General features: G+C 35.6%; 1 protein-coding gene across 1 annotated transcript in view; it reads right to left on the bottom strand.

Annotated features, from left to right (window-relative positions):
- The window catches only part of LOC132554188 (nuclear receptor subfamily 1 group D member 2-like), a 28,908-nt gene that overhangs the window by 4,693 nt on the left and 7,631 nt on the right, over positions 1-16,584 (bottom strand). The window contains exons 2-5 of the mRNA XM_060218489.1: positions 4,366-4,604; positions 3,984-4,137; positions 2,576-2,808; positions 1,242-1,470 (exon numbers count right to left, since the gene is read on the bottom strand). Of these exons, the coding sequence (XP_060074472.1) occupies positions 1,242-1,470; positions 2,576-2,808; positions 3,984-4,137; positions 4,366-4,604 (855 nt within the window). The remainder of the gene's footprint in view (positions 1-1,241; positions 1,471-2,575; positions 2,809-3,983; positions 4,138-4,365; positions 4,605-16,584) is intronic.

The following is a 16,584-nucleotide window of genomic DNA, read 5'->3' as shown; positions in this document are numbered from 1 at the left end:
TGTTGATATCACTTTTAAATTGCGTACCCGTGATCATTTAAAGAACAAAAGTAATGTTCTTTTATATTCTTAAGCAGGACATTTGTTTGCACAGCTGTTGATAGATGGGATTTTTCTTTCAGTCAGCCTTAAAGCTAGTTAAAGCTAAGGTGATGTGCATACAAAGCTTTACTCTTATATCCAACATTCCTAATTCTTTTAACAGACATTTTAAGACCATTCTTCAGCTTATCACCTTTGTAGAGACATATTCATATTGTTAACAATTGTTGTTTACTTAAATATATAATATTATAATTGTGAGATAAGTATTTTTTTCAGTTTCCTGTTATAGAGAAAATATGGCCCTTTATCAAACTATATAACCCGTACTGGCAAGAGAGCATTTATAATCGATGTGCTTTACCCTTCGACATATAATTATCGTACGACATACCGAAATTTTCTTGCATTTGGTTCTGTTGCTGTATCAACCAACTTTGGAAAATTCATACTTATATGAAATAAGTTTTTTTTCCTTTCCTAATATAATTCAAATAGATTCACCATAAAAAAACAAAAATATTTCAAATCCCTAGTGTATCGTAAAACATTCGTCTACAGATCTTCGTCATTGTTTATAATCTAAAAAGCTATGCAGCATAAGCGGTTACACGTACGAAGTTTTCACCGTAATTTAGGGACACAATTTCCAGTGCATTTGAAAACGAAATATTTAAACCCCTCAAATTCTGTGGACGCTTATTTTAGAAGGATTCTTGAAGCTTACGGTCAAATTTAGTCGGAATATTGCAAATACTTTGGGAAAAAAAGAAAAGAAATTTTATGTTATCCAAACATACAGTGTTACATTTAAATCATTCCTCCGCAATCATATAACTTTCAAGTTAATTCAAGGTAAACTTCAAAGGTGATTTTTCTAAACAATGTTTATATTCATCGTCATCATGAATAAATTAGTTTCTAGTGTTATAATGTACATATTACTAAAAGGGGGATTTAAATGTGCTATTGGATATGCATCGTCCACATTATAGATGTATTCACATAATATAAACATCAGACCAAATTTCTACTCAATGAAATCAATTAAGATAATACCAGAATTTCAAGCGCCGTTAAATAACTATTACGAAGATCGGGGTTCTAACTATTATCATTGTAATACTGGTATTACGACGTGAAACCGTTAAATAACTGTCCTATTTTCAACAAGTTTCATATTAATTATAAATATTTACATTTTATTAGGTTTGTCTGGTCCTCCACAGACAGCTCAGAAAAACCAGGTATCAGACGAACAAGTTCCACCATGTTTCGCAAACCATGCTCCATCTGACAGGCTATGTTAGACATCAATTCCTCACGGTTGTCCAAGTCGATGCCAGTCAGTTCTTTGAACTCTTGATGAACATCAGGAGGCAGCGTTGACATCGTACCAAAAAGTTCTACGCGGGACTTATATTGTTCCTTTAAAAGTAAAAAAAAAACAATACTGAGTTATTTTTGATATGTAGCAAGTCCTGCACGCTCGTGAAGTTCTGAGCTTTGTGATGTGAAAACCATAAGCTTACAAATTATAGGACTACTGTATAACATGAAATATTTGCGTTTTTCCCCTCAGATATCATTGCGAGATCACAACTTTCAGGAGTGTTCTTTTTACTTTACAAAAGCCCTTTTCTCTGAAGTTTGTTAAAAATCCTTTTATACGTAACGATTTCCTAATGAGATTATCAAAACGACAAATAAAAATCGCACTTTTCGTGACTATGGACTATGATAGATGCAAAATTAATTGAATTCCAAAACTAAAATTGGGAAAGCCATGAAGTGTAAACATATGTAAAGACTTAAGATAGCAAGTTCAGTATTTCACCAAGTGTTCATAATATGATGTTTTTGGAAGATTATTTTGATAATACAAAATGAATGTAACATAACATTGTATAAGTTTTTGAAAGAACATTAATCTTTTATAATAAAACAAAAAAAAGTAAAATCAAAATGCTGCTACAAGGAAATTATCAGTAGCTGTGTGATAGTCGTGAATTTTACAATAATGTTTTACTGACAAAGGAGAATATAAAAAATGTAGAAAAAGGTCCGTGTCCCTTATCAGCTTTAATGTTCATTCAGCATAAGAAGATCATGTTGTGGATATATTAAACACTGACAAATGAAACGATTATGTGGTTGTCTGAGATACGTGAAAATATTTTCGTCATACAAATTGACCAACAGATTAATACACGTTTTCTTTACAACAAGAGGCCCATGGGACCTGCATCGCTTACCTGGCTAATTTAGCTTTTCAGCCATTGAAAAATAATTTCAAATATGATAATAAAGTTCCGAAATAATTTATTGATTGGGTCCAGGCCTTATGGTCGAATAGAAGTCAGATTCACTATTCCTAAAACTTGCTTCAGACCAATCTTGGATAATATCCGTGAATGGAAGAAGGATTTTTAAGATCTTATATTTCCTCTATTGTGCCCAAACTTCGGACCAGGTGGACTAAAAATGTATCTCATTTTATAAAGCAGTTATATGGCTGATAATGAAATCTTACAAATATAATCTCCTGTCTTTTTTGAAGCTCTAGCTTCATTTCAGGGTCGAGATTGGTTAGAGGGCAATATCTTTTCTGGACCTCCATCATTGGTTCGATGATGGCCAAAGCCTCGTCATCGTCTAAATCCACCTCTGAACGTTGACCGAGACACTTATTTTTCTGTTGTAATTTTTTGACCTCCTGTGTATCACGTGTGCGCTTCTCGTATGTGTAACGCCCTGTCTTAATTGCTGCAACAAAAAGAAATCACTAGACTGACGTAAGATGATACACTGTATGTCCCGAAGGTCAACCATTTTCTTTTTCGTGTGGCATATACAATGAACACGTATCTGTTCCAGAAGTTCGAGAATGAATTTATTCTTGCTAAACATGAACCTCCGAAGGGAAATCGAAAAGAATAACCTCATTCAATGCTTGAAAATAGTTTCAACTTTCTACAGAAAAAGTTTAATACATTGCAGGAGTATGTTAGCTAGGTCAGTTTTTATCTTTGGTATGATATTCGATCAGGTAACATCATTATATAAGCGGCTGACCAGATTGTTGGACAAAATATTCGTTGGCAATAACACGGACAACGATCATGATTCATGTATTATATTCAGCGTTCATGAGATATGTTAAAGAGTATTTCCGATCCCAAATAACATTTACGTTATTTTTTGTGTTTTACATCAATTCGTCCTCTGGATACCCCATTCTTTTATGATAACATCATACTTAAGATTTTTTGTTGAACATCAATGTATCCCATCATACTGGTATTTCACTGTGAAACACAAGTTGTCTACATAACAATAATAGTTGTTTACTCATTTATCAACGAGTGACAGAATAAGATCAACGACGACAATAGATTTGACCTTTTCTCTGCCATGTCTTCACAAATATTCTCTGCCATGCAAATGTTTGATAAACAACCATAGAAATAAAAGTACATGTAACTGTTCTGAAATTGGACTGGTTTAGAGTTCCTCATACACGTCACAATGACGTATTAATAACGTATTCATATCAGCATTATAAAACGAAAACTAAGAATTTTGCAAAGAGTTTTGCAATCAAATAAAAAACCAAGTAACGATGACATTGGCCGTGACATGTTCATCATTAAGGCAAATGTATGGGAGCTTTAATTTCCACAGAAATCTTTTTCATTTGTCGCTATATTGACGTTACCAATCGGAACTCGACGCGACTCAATGCTACGTATGAACTCGACGCGACTCAATGCTACGTATGAACTCGACGCGACTCAATGCTACGTATGAACTCGACGCGACTCAATGCTACGTATGAACTCGACGCGACTCCATTTCATGTACGTCAGTAAAACATACACTGTGAGTTCGCAATAAAATAGCGAGTAGAGAGCAACAATAAAGGTAAGAAACAGACTTACCTTCGTGCGACATTCCCACCTCCAAACACTTCTTATATCGACATAATGGACAGGCGCTGCGTTTCCCTGGCTTAATGTTACACTTGCCGTCACCGATACATTTGTATTGTTCCTTGTTGTTTTGTACCTTCACAATACTGCGTCTGAAGAAGCCCTGCAACGACAATAAGACAAGTCATCACATGGGACATATTAAACCTTTGACATAGCATACAGTGACGTCAAGCTAATAACACATAGGCATGTGTTTTTGGTAAACTCAAATTTCGTCAGCAAGCACCGGGTTTATGAATAACGTATAGAAATAACAATGAATTCATATGTAAAGCAAGTACGTATTTGTGGTTAACGCCCATTTCTACAAAATGTGCATATATCTCACCTTGCACGCTTCACACGTGTTTGCTCCATAATGAAAACCAGACGCTTTCTCGCCGCAAACTCTACAAGGTGGAAGAAGGGGTGATGGAGGCGCTGCAGGAGTGGTCGAATCTGGGCTGGTTGGCTTTATAATAGTCTCATTCAATATATCCGAGACGTCCATTTGGTGCTCAATGGTGGTGCCAAGCATCTCCTCCTTGAGGAACAATGCATCCTCCTCAGACGTCAATTCCAAGATGTCTGAAATCACATCAACATCAAATTACTTTCATATGTCTCAAACCTTCAGACTTCAAACAACATTATTTCGATTTCGACAAGCTTGTTGGTATTTTTTTCATATAAAATTGTAATTTGCAATTTGGCATTTTTGCTAAGATTAATCTGTATGTTTATATGTTGTCATGTATTGGTCTGTATTTAAGCATCTTTGTCAGGTATTAATTTGTGTTTAAGTACCTTTGTGTTCATCTCTATGCTGGCCTTTTCGTCATTCTTTGATCTGTATGTGGGTATTTTGTCATGTTTTGATTTTTATTTTAGTATTTCTCTCATATTTTGATCTGTACGTTGGTAATTTTGTCGTGTGTTGACTTAATTGTTGGTAATTCTAAACGGTTCTGATCTGTATGTTGGCATTTATATGATATTTTGATCTGTATTTTAGTGGTATTAAGATGTTTATTATATTTTGTGATATTTTGGTCTCTATAGTGGCATTTGGTATGACAAGATGACTTGTAAAGTGATTTTTAAGATACTTTGATTACATGGTAGTATTTCATTCTGTATGTTGACATTTTGATTTTACGTTATTAATTGTCTCGGGAACTCATATTTTTTCTCTGTATTTTGCGTTACATTGAACTAAATGATAGTATCTTTTGTGATATGTTGATCTGTATTGCAATCTTTTTGTGTGTAGTACTGTTTGCAATATTTCGAGAAGTATGACGGGGTTTTTTGGAATACAGTTGCGATAATTTTACCTGAAAGATATGTTTGACATCTCAGTCACCTCAGCTAATGTTTACACCAATTTAAATGTTCATAATTGTCTATTTGTGATGTTTTGCATTTTTATTATATCGAATCGGTTCCCACTCCAAAATTCAGGAATATGTTAAATATCGAACAAGTGTTAGTGGGCAGTTTATAACTATTATTATTCATCAGTAACCTGTTGCTTCACAAATGTATTTATTCGAATATACAGCAAATCACAGTGAGTAAAGACAAAGAAACCTAAGACGCCCTTGGGTGTATTTAGATGGAATATGTCTTAATGGCCAAGCAACAATTGTACTTACTTAAGATCAGAAGAATTGGAATAAAACAACATCGTATTTAGATAACCGTCTCTTGTTACTCACAAAAACAGCCGGCTTACATTAACATTATTTCATAGCTTTTTTGAAACGAACATTCACGAATGAAGTTATAGATAAGTGAGATTGGAATTTCATTTCAATGGTCGTTACACAATCATACAATTCGAAAAGTAAGTAACGAACGAGAAAGTAACTTTAATTTCATCAACGGCATATATTGAATATCATAATAAAAGCCTTTATATTGATGATAAAGTATATGATACTTTGTATTAAATATCTACGTCTTGGCCAAACCGCTTAATTATATTGCTTCACTCTATCAATAAACATATTGTATACTGTACAATTACTGATAGAAGATGTAGTCATTCCTGTATAGAGAGGTCGGAGACGCAGATGACAGTGTACTTTAAGATAACTGACAGAAGATGTTGTAGTCATTCCTGTATAGAGAGATCGGAGACGCAGATGACAGTGTACTTTAAGATAACTGACAGAAGATGTTGTAGTCATTCCTGTATAGAGAGGTCGGAGACGCAGATGACAGTGAACTTTAAGATAACTAACAGAAGATGTGTACTTTAAGATAACTGACAGAAGATGTTGTAGTCATTCCAGTATAGAGAGGTCGGAGACACAGATGACAGTGTACTTTAAGATAACTGACAGAAAATGTTGTAGTCATTCCTGTATAGAGAGGTCGGAGACACAGATGACAGTGTACTTTAAGATAACTGACAGAAGATGTTGTAGTCATTCCTGTATAGAGAGGTCGGAGACGCAGATGACAGTGAACTTTAAGATAACTGACAGAAGATGTTGTAGTCATTCCTGTATAGAGAGGTCGGAGACACAGATGACAGTGAACTTTAAGATAACTGACAGAAAATGTTGTAGTCATTCCTGTATAGAGAGGTCGGAGATGCAGATGACAGTGTACTTTAAGATAACTGATAGAAGATGTAGTCATTCCTGTATAGAGAGGTTGGAGACACAGATGACAGTGTACTTGAAGATAATTTTCTTTGGACAATAAAAGTGACACGCCGCGTTTGACCTCATATTCACAAACGAATAAAAGATGTGTAAGATAGTGATCAAAGTGTTCCACGGAAATAACTTCAGCACATTCATGCGAAAACATCTTTTATCGCAGCAGAGGAGGATTTACTCTACAAACCATGCTATTCAAAATAGAATAAAGGAGAAAGATGGCAGTTTATATATCACCCATCTCTTCCGCTAATTGCAATGGTGCATGTTTTGACCACAATGACCCCAACCTTGTTTAAAACCTCATCTGAAATATGCCAATTGGGTAATTACATTCGATTTTCGGTATGCTAATCAATTCTGTGCTTTTCTTGGAACGATTGTTCTAGCTATGCTCCCCCATGAGTATATATGTATCGCAGCACCCTTAATACAATACTAACTTATGTACGTCATCCAGGTCGGACCATACCAGGTATACGTGTGCACATGACCTTCACTCGCTCAATTCAATATGGATAAAATATTTATCACTACCGCCATAACGGTCTACACGATGGCAGTCATAGTCACTTAACTACTTCTACAGGAATAATGCTGGTGTTTGGCATGGCGGACTAATTGGCGTGGCATTTAAAATGACCAAAACCGAAACACGAACGAGCAAACAAATCCTGAACACAACCTAACGGTTCATAGAAAGTAGTGCCCTTTTATATTTCAGCTATCTCAACCAGGCCCAATAGCTTAACAATACCATTGTTTACACACTACAGTGCCGTGTCATTATATACATATTCCAGGTCCGAATGTCCTTTATCACCATTAGTATCGATTATTAAATGCATTATGTGGATTAAACGTACTCGATGTTGGGGTCAAAGTAATCATTTCTAAAACGGCTGAACACAGGCTATACAAATACTGAGTTACTGAATATCTCAAAAGTGAATTTCTAGACTCAGAAAAACATCATATTTAGAAAATATCATTGGGATTTTATTCATTTTGATATTACTACATTTTATATTGGTGTGAGTAACATATTATCAGAACTTAACATGTACAAAATATGAACGGTATGACAAGCCTTATGCCTACAGAGGTCAACAAGACTTTGAGGAATAATATTTGTTTTGAACGCAATAACGGAGGTATCATGTCGGATCGATTTTATGATCTTATATATATACACTGACGGCAACCATTTTATATATTAGCAATAGCAAGCCTGTACCAGCATATAAAATCTATACACTGACGACAACCATTATACATACTAGCAATAGCATGCCTGTACACAACCATTATACATACTAGCAATAGCAACCCTGTATACAACCATTATACATACTAGCAATAGCAAGCCTGTACACAACCATTATACATACTAGCAATAGCAAGCCTGTACACAATCATTATACATACTAGCAATAGCAAGCCTGTACACAACCATTATACATACTAGCAATAGCAAGCCTGTACACAACCATTATACATACTAGCAATAGCAAGCCTGTACACAACCATTATACATACTAGCAATAGCAAGCCTGTACACAACCATTATACATACTAGCAATAGCAACCCTGTATACAACCATTATACATACTGGCAATAGCAAGCCTGTACACAACCATTATACATACTAGCAATAGCAAGCCTGTACACAACCAGTATACATACTAGCAATAGCAAGCCTGTACACAATCATTATATATACTAGCAATAGCAAGCCTGTACCGGTATATAAAATACATCCACTGACGGCAACCTTTTAGTCGTGATAACGTCATCGATATGCAAACTTAACGAATTAGTTTCACAAAATGCTCTTTCATGAGATATCTAAAGCTTCAAATAAACGCAATCGTCCTGACTTTCTTTTGAAATCAATCTATTTTCAAAACTTTTAGGGCTCGTTACTCTCATTTTTTCGATTTATGTAGGCCAATCTGGATCATCTTAGGTATTACTGACGAGTCCTAGATGTACGAAAGAGCTACATGTATATGATGCGGTTTTAATTCATCATTTCGTTCTACTGTATCTAAATACTAGTTTGGGTCTTTTTTACAACCATCAGTGTCACTTTTATAAACCGCTTTATCAGACATTTCTTAAAATCCCATCGTGTTTTAGAGATTGGAACTTTGTTCTTGAGTACATCCGAACACATGCGCTAAAACATCGCCATCAATTTATTTCTGGTTGACGGTAATGTTAAAATTATTGTTTGCATAATAGACCTAGAATTCGGACTTAAACATTTTAATTGGTCGTACTACATCTAAATTACCGAATCGTTGTGTGAGGTGATATGTGAGTGTTAATCTAAGAGTTTTATCAACAATGATTTACCCGATATTGCGTTTGTATACGACGTTATCTGCGGGGTTAGATTAGGTCAAGGACCGCGCCTGTGTATATGTCGGGTGGACCACTCTATTTGATGTGAACCAACATGTTAGCGTTGCTACTCATGTACCTGTTGTGTGACTGATGTTGTAAGACTGGCCGACGGTAAAACACAACGTAAACAGTAGACCGGTCGACCGTACTACACCTCAGACGGCAATGTCTACTAACTGGACACCTTATCAGCTTACTGACAAATCAGTACTATTTAACTCAGGTTTTAAATGTTTAAATCCACAACTTAATCGTTTATAATCGTCAAAAATACAATCGCAATCGTGACCATAGATTTTTTAAAACATATAACAAAACGGGAGTTCTGATCCTATTAATTTAACACCGATGTACCATCACACTACGTTGACAATACTTAGCAAAGCTGGTCCACAGCAGTAAGACAATGTTAGTCATAAATTATTAATAGACACGACCAAGAAATGTCAATCTGAAATTTTATTTGCAAATCGAAATCCGATGGTAGCTCTCTTTCGGCTTAGAATAGAGTCAATATTATGCTAGGTCATACCTCTTCAACAAGCGTAATGGTGTGATTGGGCACATTCAAAACGGACCATGACCAAGTAATGTTTACGTACATTAACGAATAGTATGCATACTCTAATCTATTACGTCTGATGTTCAAATAATGAATTAAATATGACGTTTAATTTGTGAATCAGCTTTTTGCTTAATGGTACCACTTTGACATCAAGATATTTGTTTTTAGTGCTAATAGTGGTGATGTTTCGATTGGCAAAGTGCTCATACGAACAAAAATGGACAGTGCGAGAAAAATCATGTTCATTGCACAAGGGGCCAGTCCAATGAAAATGTCCATTATTTAAAAAAAAACGCTTTTGTTATGTTGGTCAAGTCATCACATATGCAGACGACAAGATGTTTCTTTTTTAAGAAAAAACTATAAATATGAAAAAGTATTTTCATTAAAATGAAGGCATTGATCAATTGAATCATTTTTTTCTATTTATATGAATGACAGTACCTTATATGTCAGAGACAGTATAAGTTTTCTGTTGAAAGTATATCTTTGTAAGCGTGCATGTGCTAAAACTGTTTGTTGAAATCTTACTGATGAGAGCTAAACGTATCACCCTTGAATGATACTTCATCTGCCCGCCTCCCACATTGATTTTTATAAATATGATGTCCAATCAAACTTATATACATATAGCTTGTCGGTCAGCGATGTCGATTATCTTTTATCTTAAAAGCAACACATCTCTGGTGGTTTAATGTGTGTGCTTTAGATAGTAAAACAAATGAGGTTTAAGTATTCCTGAAAAAGGAAATATTTCTATCTTGCCTTATCGCGAAATAACTGACGTTTATTCGGTCTGACAGAGGTTTGTTAGCTTATAATTCTGATGTAACATCTGTTTATATGAGCGGGTGGTATTGAAAATATATTGACATCGTTACCTGTTGTTTTCTGGTAGGCTGTACCAGCCAGTGTAACTCACTTAGAGAAGTAGGTAAACACTATTCTGATTTTATGGATGAATTAAAAGCTATCAATACTACACATTACATGTATACACATCAGATCGATGGTAAAACCATTCATGGAATACCGCTGAAGTGATGTCGTTTCAGTACCACCAATACCACACTTTACAGATGTGTGAATTCCTCGAAATTCTATGATTTGCATTTAATGAGCAGTAATCTTGTTTAACATATAGCTTGGTTATTATTGTACATATCAAAGTGACGTATCTAACAGATTTTACGTATCAGTATTCCTAACATTTTTGAGACTTGTTCTCGAGTTATGCCCATTATCAATATGTGTGAGTTACATACCCTGATGATGTAGTTCAAAGAACCATACATCACCATGGTGATGTAGTTCAATGACCCGTAAATTATCATGGTGATGTAGTTCAATGACCCGTAAATCATCATGGTGATGTAGTTCATCGAACAGTGAAATCATCATGGTGATGTAGTTCATCGAACCGTAAATCATCATGGTGATGTAGTTCAATGACCCGTAAATCATCATGGTGATGTAGTTCACCGAACCGTAAAACATCATGGTGTATAGTTCAATGACCCGTAAATCATCATGGTGATGTAGTTCAATGACCCGTAAATCATCATGGTGATGTAGTTCAATGACCCGTAAATTATCATGGTGATGTAGTTCATCGAACAGTGAAATCATCATGGTGATGTAGTTCATCGAACAGTGAAATCATCATGGTGATGTAGTTCATCGAACCGTAAATCATCATGGTGATGTAGTTCACCGAACCGTAAAACATCATGGTGATGTAGTTCACCGAACCGTAAAACATCATGGTGATGTATTTTACCGACCGTAAATCATCATGGTGTATAGTTCAATGACCCGTAAATCATCATGGTGATGTAGTTCACCGAACCGTAAAACATCATGGGAATGTATTTTACCGAAGCGTAAATCAAACAGATAGCGACAGCAGCACCTGATTTATACTTGGAATTTAAGGAGATCAAAATACATTTACTAATAACTAGTATCGTGTGTGTGTTTTAATGCAATGAATCGTCTTCCATTATATGTATAACATTGTTTGAGATTGAATTCAGTTACACTAATACTAAATACTAAAACTTGATTACAGTGACGTTATATTAAGGAAAATTATTAACTGTGTATTGGATTGTTAACAAGAGTTTAAGTTTTACCAGAACATTCTCAACACCCATGCATACATTTGTATGCCTGTAGATTTTACATACCCCATAGGTCACCAAAATCTGACATTTCTGTATTGGAATACATGTCAGATCCGGAAAACTGGTCCAGCTTTGAGTCTATAATTCCAATCAGTCCTTAGGTTCCGGAGATATAATCACTGACAATCTTGCATTTAAAAGACACACACAGCATACATTTACTATCAGGTATGTGAACGAGAGTGATCCACGGTGAGGATAGGCTAAGACAAGATATCACACGACTGAAATAGCCACGTGATCAGAGGCTAGATAATCGGTGTTGTCGGTTAGATGTTTACTCTGACAATACCTGCTTGTCCTTGGGGTAATGAATTATATCATATTAGGAGAAAGATGGAGTTGAAAAGTAGTTTGCGTTTATGACAAATTTACTAAAAATAGTTATGTCGATAAATGTCACGGATGTATTTCGAAATACCACTGTACATACACACTGTTGTATTAAATCCGGTGAATGAAATGTTTCGTCGATATTTCGTCACCGTGTTTTTTATCACATGTATTTTTCTGTCTTTATCGCTCTGAATATTACACTGTATAGATTTGCAGTGTCACAAATTAGTCATCCTATCGATGTGTCTAGAACAGGCCTAGATTTGGGACAACCGATCCTTACTCTTTTCCCTATCTATTTGAGTGCACATTCGGCAGTGATAATTAACATTTCTGGTGCTTTTACACAGTTTCCTTTTCACACACTGTATACGACATGGACTTCTCGCTACGGTCTTACACAGCATACATGTAGCCGTGTCTTCTTAACTGTCCTGCTGTTTTATCATGGATCTTGAATGATATATTTAACTATTGTACTGCTATCTAAAGCAGCTTTCACGCAGTGGCACGGGTGAATGACCCTAAATACTAAACAAGACAAGTAATTTTAGTATGGGAAGTTTTCCATAAAATGTACAGGTGTTTCTATGTGTTTCTTTCTATTATAGACATATGCTAAAATACCTGGTGTGTGTGTGTTTACCATAAATGCAACAGACTACAGCCTATGTTAAACAGGTGTCACTTTGTTTTACCGTATTATATGGTAGTTCATCAACAACACAAATCGTTTGTTTGGAGGGGAAATAGCATCGATAAAACGATAAAAATGGAATATAGACATATAAAATTTATATCAGTATCCAAATATTATTCACGGACATATTCACGGACAGAGTATATCAGAGTAAGTAAGTAGCACTGCTGGGGAGATCAAATTAACAGGTAGACTTGTTCGTATCATGTTTCACGCTTTTACAAAACATTAAAAGAAAGCAAATGATTTTTTCACAGTAGGAATTTTAAATTATTTTACTTAACATGTTGTGAATGTCACCAATTTAAGTTAAGTCTCTCATTGCTACCGTATATGGACACCACAAAAAGAAAAAAAAATGTTTCACGCGGGATTGTTGGGTTAAGCAAACCAATGGTGATATATTCTTAAGATGCATTGATGATAACATAAAGTCTTAAATAGAATTTACTTATTCTAACAGCAAAGGAATATCACAATATCAAACGACTTTAGCTAAATTTGTCTTCACGGTTGCTTTACTTCGGTCCTGTCGTCGAATTGTTATCGCTACGACAGATATATAAACATTACATTACACGAAGTCGATAAGGTTATTGATGTTTATCTGCTTGCTTTAAGACAAGAAGATGACACTTCTTAAGACTAGGTAATTGATGATACCTGGTTAGCCAAGATAATACTTTCGGTCACTATCGAGAGACCGGTTGTCGAGTCTTTTGTTCTACCCGGCCTCTACTTTAACGTTGACTTCACCCATAAGATAAATGATCATATTTTGTTGGTATCTCGTTTTGCCTTGCTTAAAGCTGAGTAGGACAAACTGTCCTAGTGACATTTCAGTGTGTCACACATAATAGTGTGTCTGACACCAACAGGCTCATTAGCCACATATCAATTGTTGAAAGGCTTAAATTTATTTCATATATTATCTTTTTGGATTTATCGGGGTTTAACAATATCACAACAGTCTAGATCCAAGGTACAAGCCAGTGATAATGCGGTCAGTAGATCAAATTCGCTTTCTTCAGCGTCCCTCAATTGATACGCGACAGAGAGAGAGGGGGAAAGGATGCTGCTGCACTCATTGCGGGCTTCAACAGATACAACTGTTAGATAAATGAGCAGGTCTTATCTGAGGTTTCCAATGGTAGAAGCATCGTTGCAGAAACCACCATCGAAATTGTTATATAAACGAAACTTTCAAAACAAGACGGAAACAGCCAGTTGAGACATGCGAGGGGAAATGAGTTAACTGTAAATATATGTGCATAGATGACGTGTAAGCCAATGACACCTCCAGATTGTCACCGATGTGTTTCGCTGTATTATGTTGTACCACACTCTTTTCTATGTGATGTTGTAAGAGTGAAATGATATATAATAATATACACCCATGAAATCGGACATCTAGCTAAGATCTAGTTTTTCTACGTGTTATAATTTTGTTTTAATCCCTTTATCTTGTTCTGCCCCTAAATACCGCCAATGGTTTTAAATATTTCGTTATCAGCGTTTTTTATTAACCACAAGCATATTGTGAAATGGCATTATAATATAGCCCCCTCGAAGAATTTCAAACAAACAAGTATAAGCAATCTATTTCAAAGACACGGACAAGCTGAAGTTATCTTCAGTGCCGTATCTTGTTCTGGGTTATTCAACATGGCACTGGTAATTACACATCAAAACGAGCGTGTACAGTTTGTACCACGCGTCCGGTCTTCTATTGTTTGATTGATATCCAAGTCATACGAACCTAGTTAAGAAAAAAAATATCAACAGGATGTTTAGCAAAACATGGCGTAAAAGCTTCACAGTGCTATTTTACATATGACCGCTCCTACATGTAGATACGTCTGTACGTCCCCGTGTTAAATTACTTTGTAAACTCCAGTTGAAATGTCAGGATGAATACAAGGTTATGATAAGTATCTGAACAAATGGCAATGTCAAGTGATGATGTTTTGGCACATGATGTCAACCTCGGTTATTCCCGTGTAAAAGTCATCAAAATAGACAAGCCCATTTACCTGTCGTATTTGTTTATTCTAATTACACTATGTATTCGCCTACATGTAACATTTGATAAATATGAAAACCTTTAATGTAAGATTCGTTGCATTCATTAAAACAGGAATTAAGGTGCATAAACAATCGTCAACATTTGCCAAACCTTTCTTGAGGTTTCTTGGTTCATTCATTTCAAATTTATTTTTATTCAATGTACGTAATGTGTATATATTTATTATTTATTTCTCTATAAACTTGATAACTATTGTTGACTTCTCTGAGGTAACGAGGACACGACCCATTACCGCACATGTACTGGATGCTGTCCTCTCTGTCTAGCACCTTTCCCGTGAGTTTCTCAGCTAAATTTCCCACGGTAATTTATTCATTCGAGCGTTTAAAATTCAGACATATTGATTAGTAATAAATTTGAGTTCGGGATGTTGCATCATTATTATCCATCCTATCAATTTACGTTTATAGTATCGGCCGCATTCTTTACCTGGGTACACTGACACCTTCAGTAGGTAAAAACCGTCAGATCCCAGCAGGACAAATGTGGCAATAAGGAAAGTTCATTAGATACCAACACAATTACAAGAAAACAAAGGAAATACCGCCAGATCACACTGTAAACCCATCTCTTGCGGAAAATCAAATCAGATGCCAACAGAATCCAAAGACAATGAGGAAGTTCCATAAGATCCCAGCAGGATTCCATGTCAACAAGGGAAAACTATCAGGGATTCCAGAACATTACAGAAAGGCTGTCAGACCACCAGGACAATACGGAAAAGCCACCAGATGCCAAAAGGATTCCAGAATAATAACGAAAGAGACCGTCAGGTCATAGCAGGTCACCATAGCAATAAGAAAAAGCCAGCAGATGCAAAAGGATTCCAGAATAATAACGAAAGAGACCGTCAGGTCATAGCAGGTCACCATGGCAATAAGGAAAAGCCAGCAGATGCCAAAAGGATTCCAGAACAACAGAGAATGACATCAGCGCAATTGCGTCACAATCCGGAAAGACCATCAGATGCCAAATCATCCAAAGAAAATGAGGACATTACATACGGACCGAGCAGGATTCAAAAAAAATACGGATAGGCCATCAGAGGCCTAAAGGATTCCAGGAAATTAACGAAAGACCGTCAGATCAAGACAATACTCAGAGACCGTCAAAGCAGACAATTAGCCGCTTAAAAAACAGACAGGATAAAAATGAATAAATATATTCTGAATCAGCTGCAGAGGTAGACGATGAGATGAAGTAAAAAATATTTCTAAATTTTGCAATAAACCTGAGCAAGTTTATTGCTATTGCATTTGTATGGAGGTTTTGAGCAGCGACTTCGGAAGACACTATTTTATATTTAGTTCTCAAACGCATAACCATCGATGTTCAAATATAGGTTTTGGTCCACGAACACACTGTCACACACGGTCTCACTGTCAATCAATAATTACATGGATGATTTATCATATTTCGAGCCAAACTTGAATATGCATTTCAATATCATTATATATGTATTATATACATATATTGACAGAGTAAAGGACGATTCCAGAAGTATTCAATGTATGGTTAGATTGTATAGTGTGGTGCTTACAATGAAGTGAAGCTTCCTAGTGATATCTCACTAAAAGGCGCAAACAAGTAATATAAGACCCGCATGT

The sequence above is a fragment of the Ylistrum balloti genome, unplaced genomic scaffold (assembly GCF_031769215.1).
Source record: "Ylistrum balloti isolate Yb309-2 unplaced genomic scaffold, AGI_CSIRO_Ybal_v1 Utg370386, whole genome shotgun sequence".
Classification (NCBI taxonomy): domain Eukaryota; kingdom Metazoa; phylum Mollusca; class Bivalvia; order Pectinida; family Pectinidae; genus Ylistrum; species Ylistrum balloti.
Note: the sequence above shows the minus strand (reverse complement) of the source record. Positions and strands in the feature narration are given on the sequence as shown.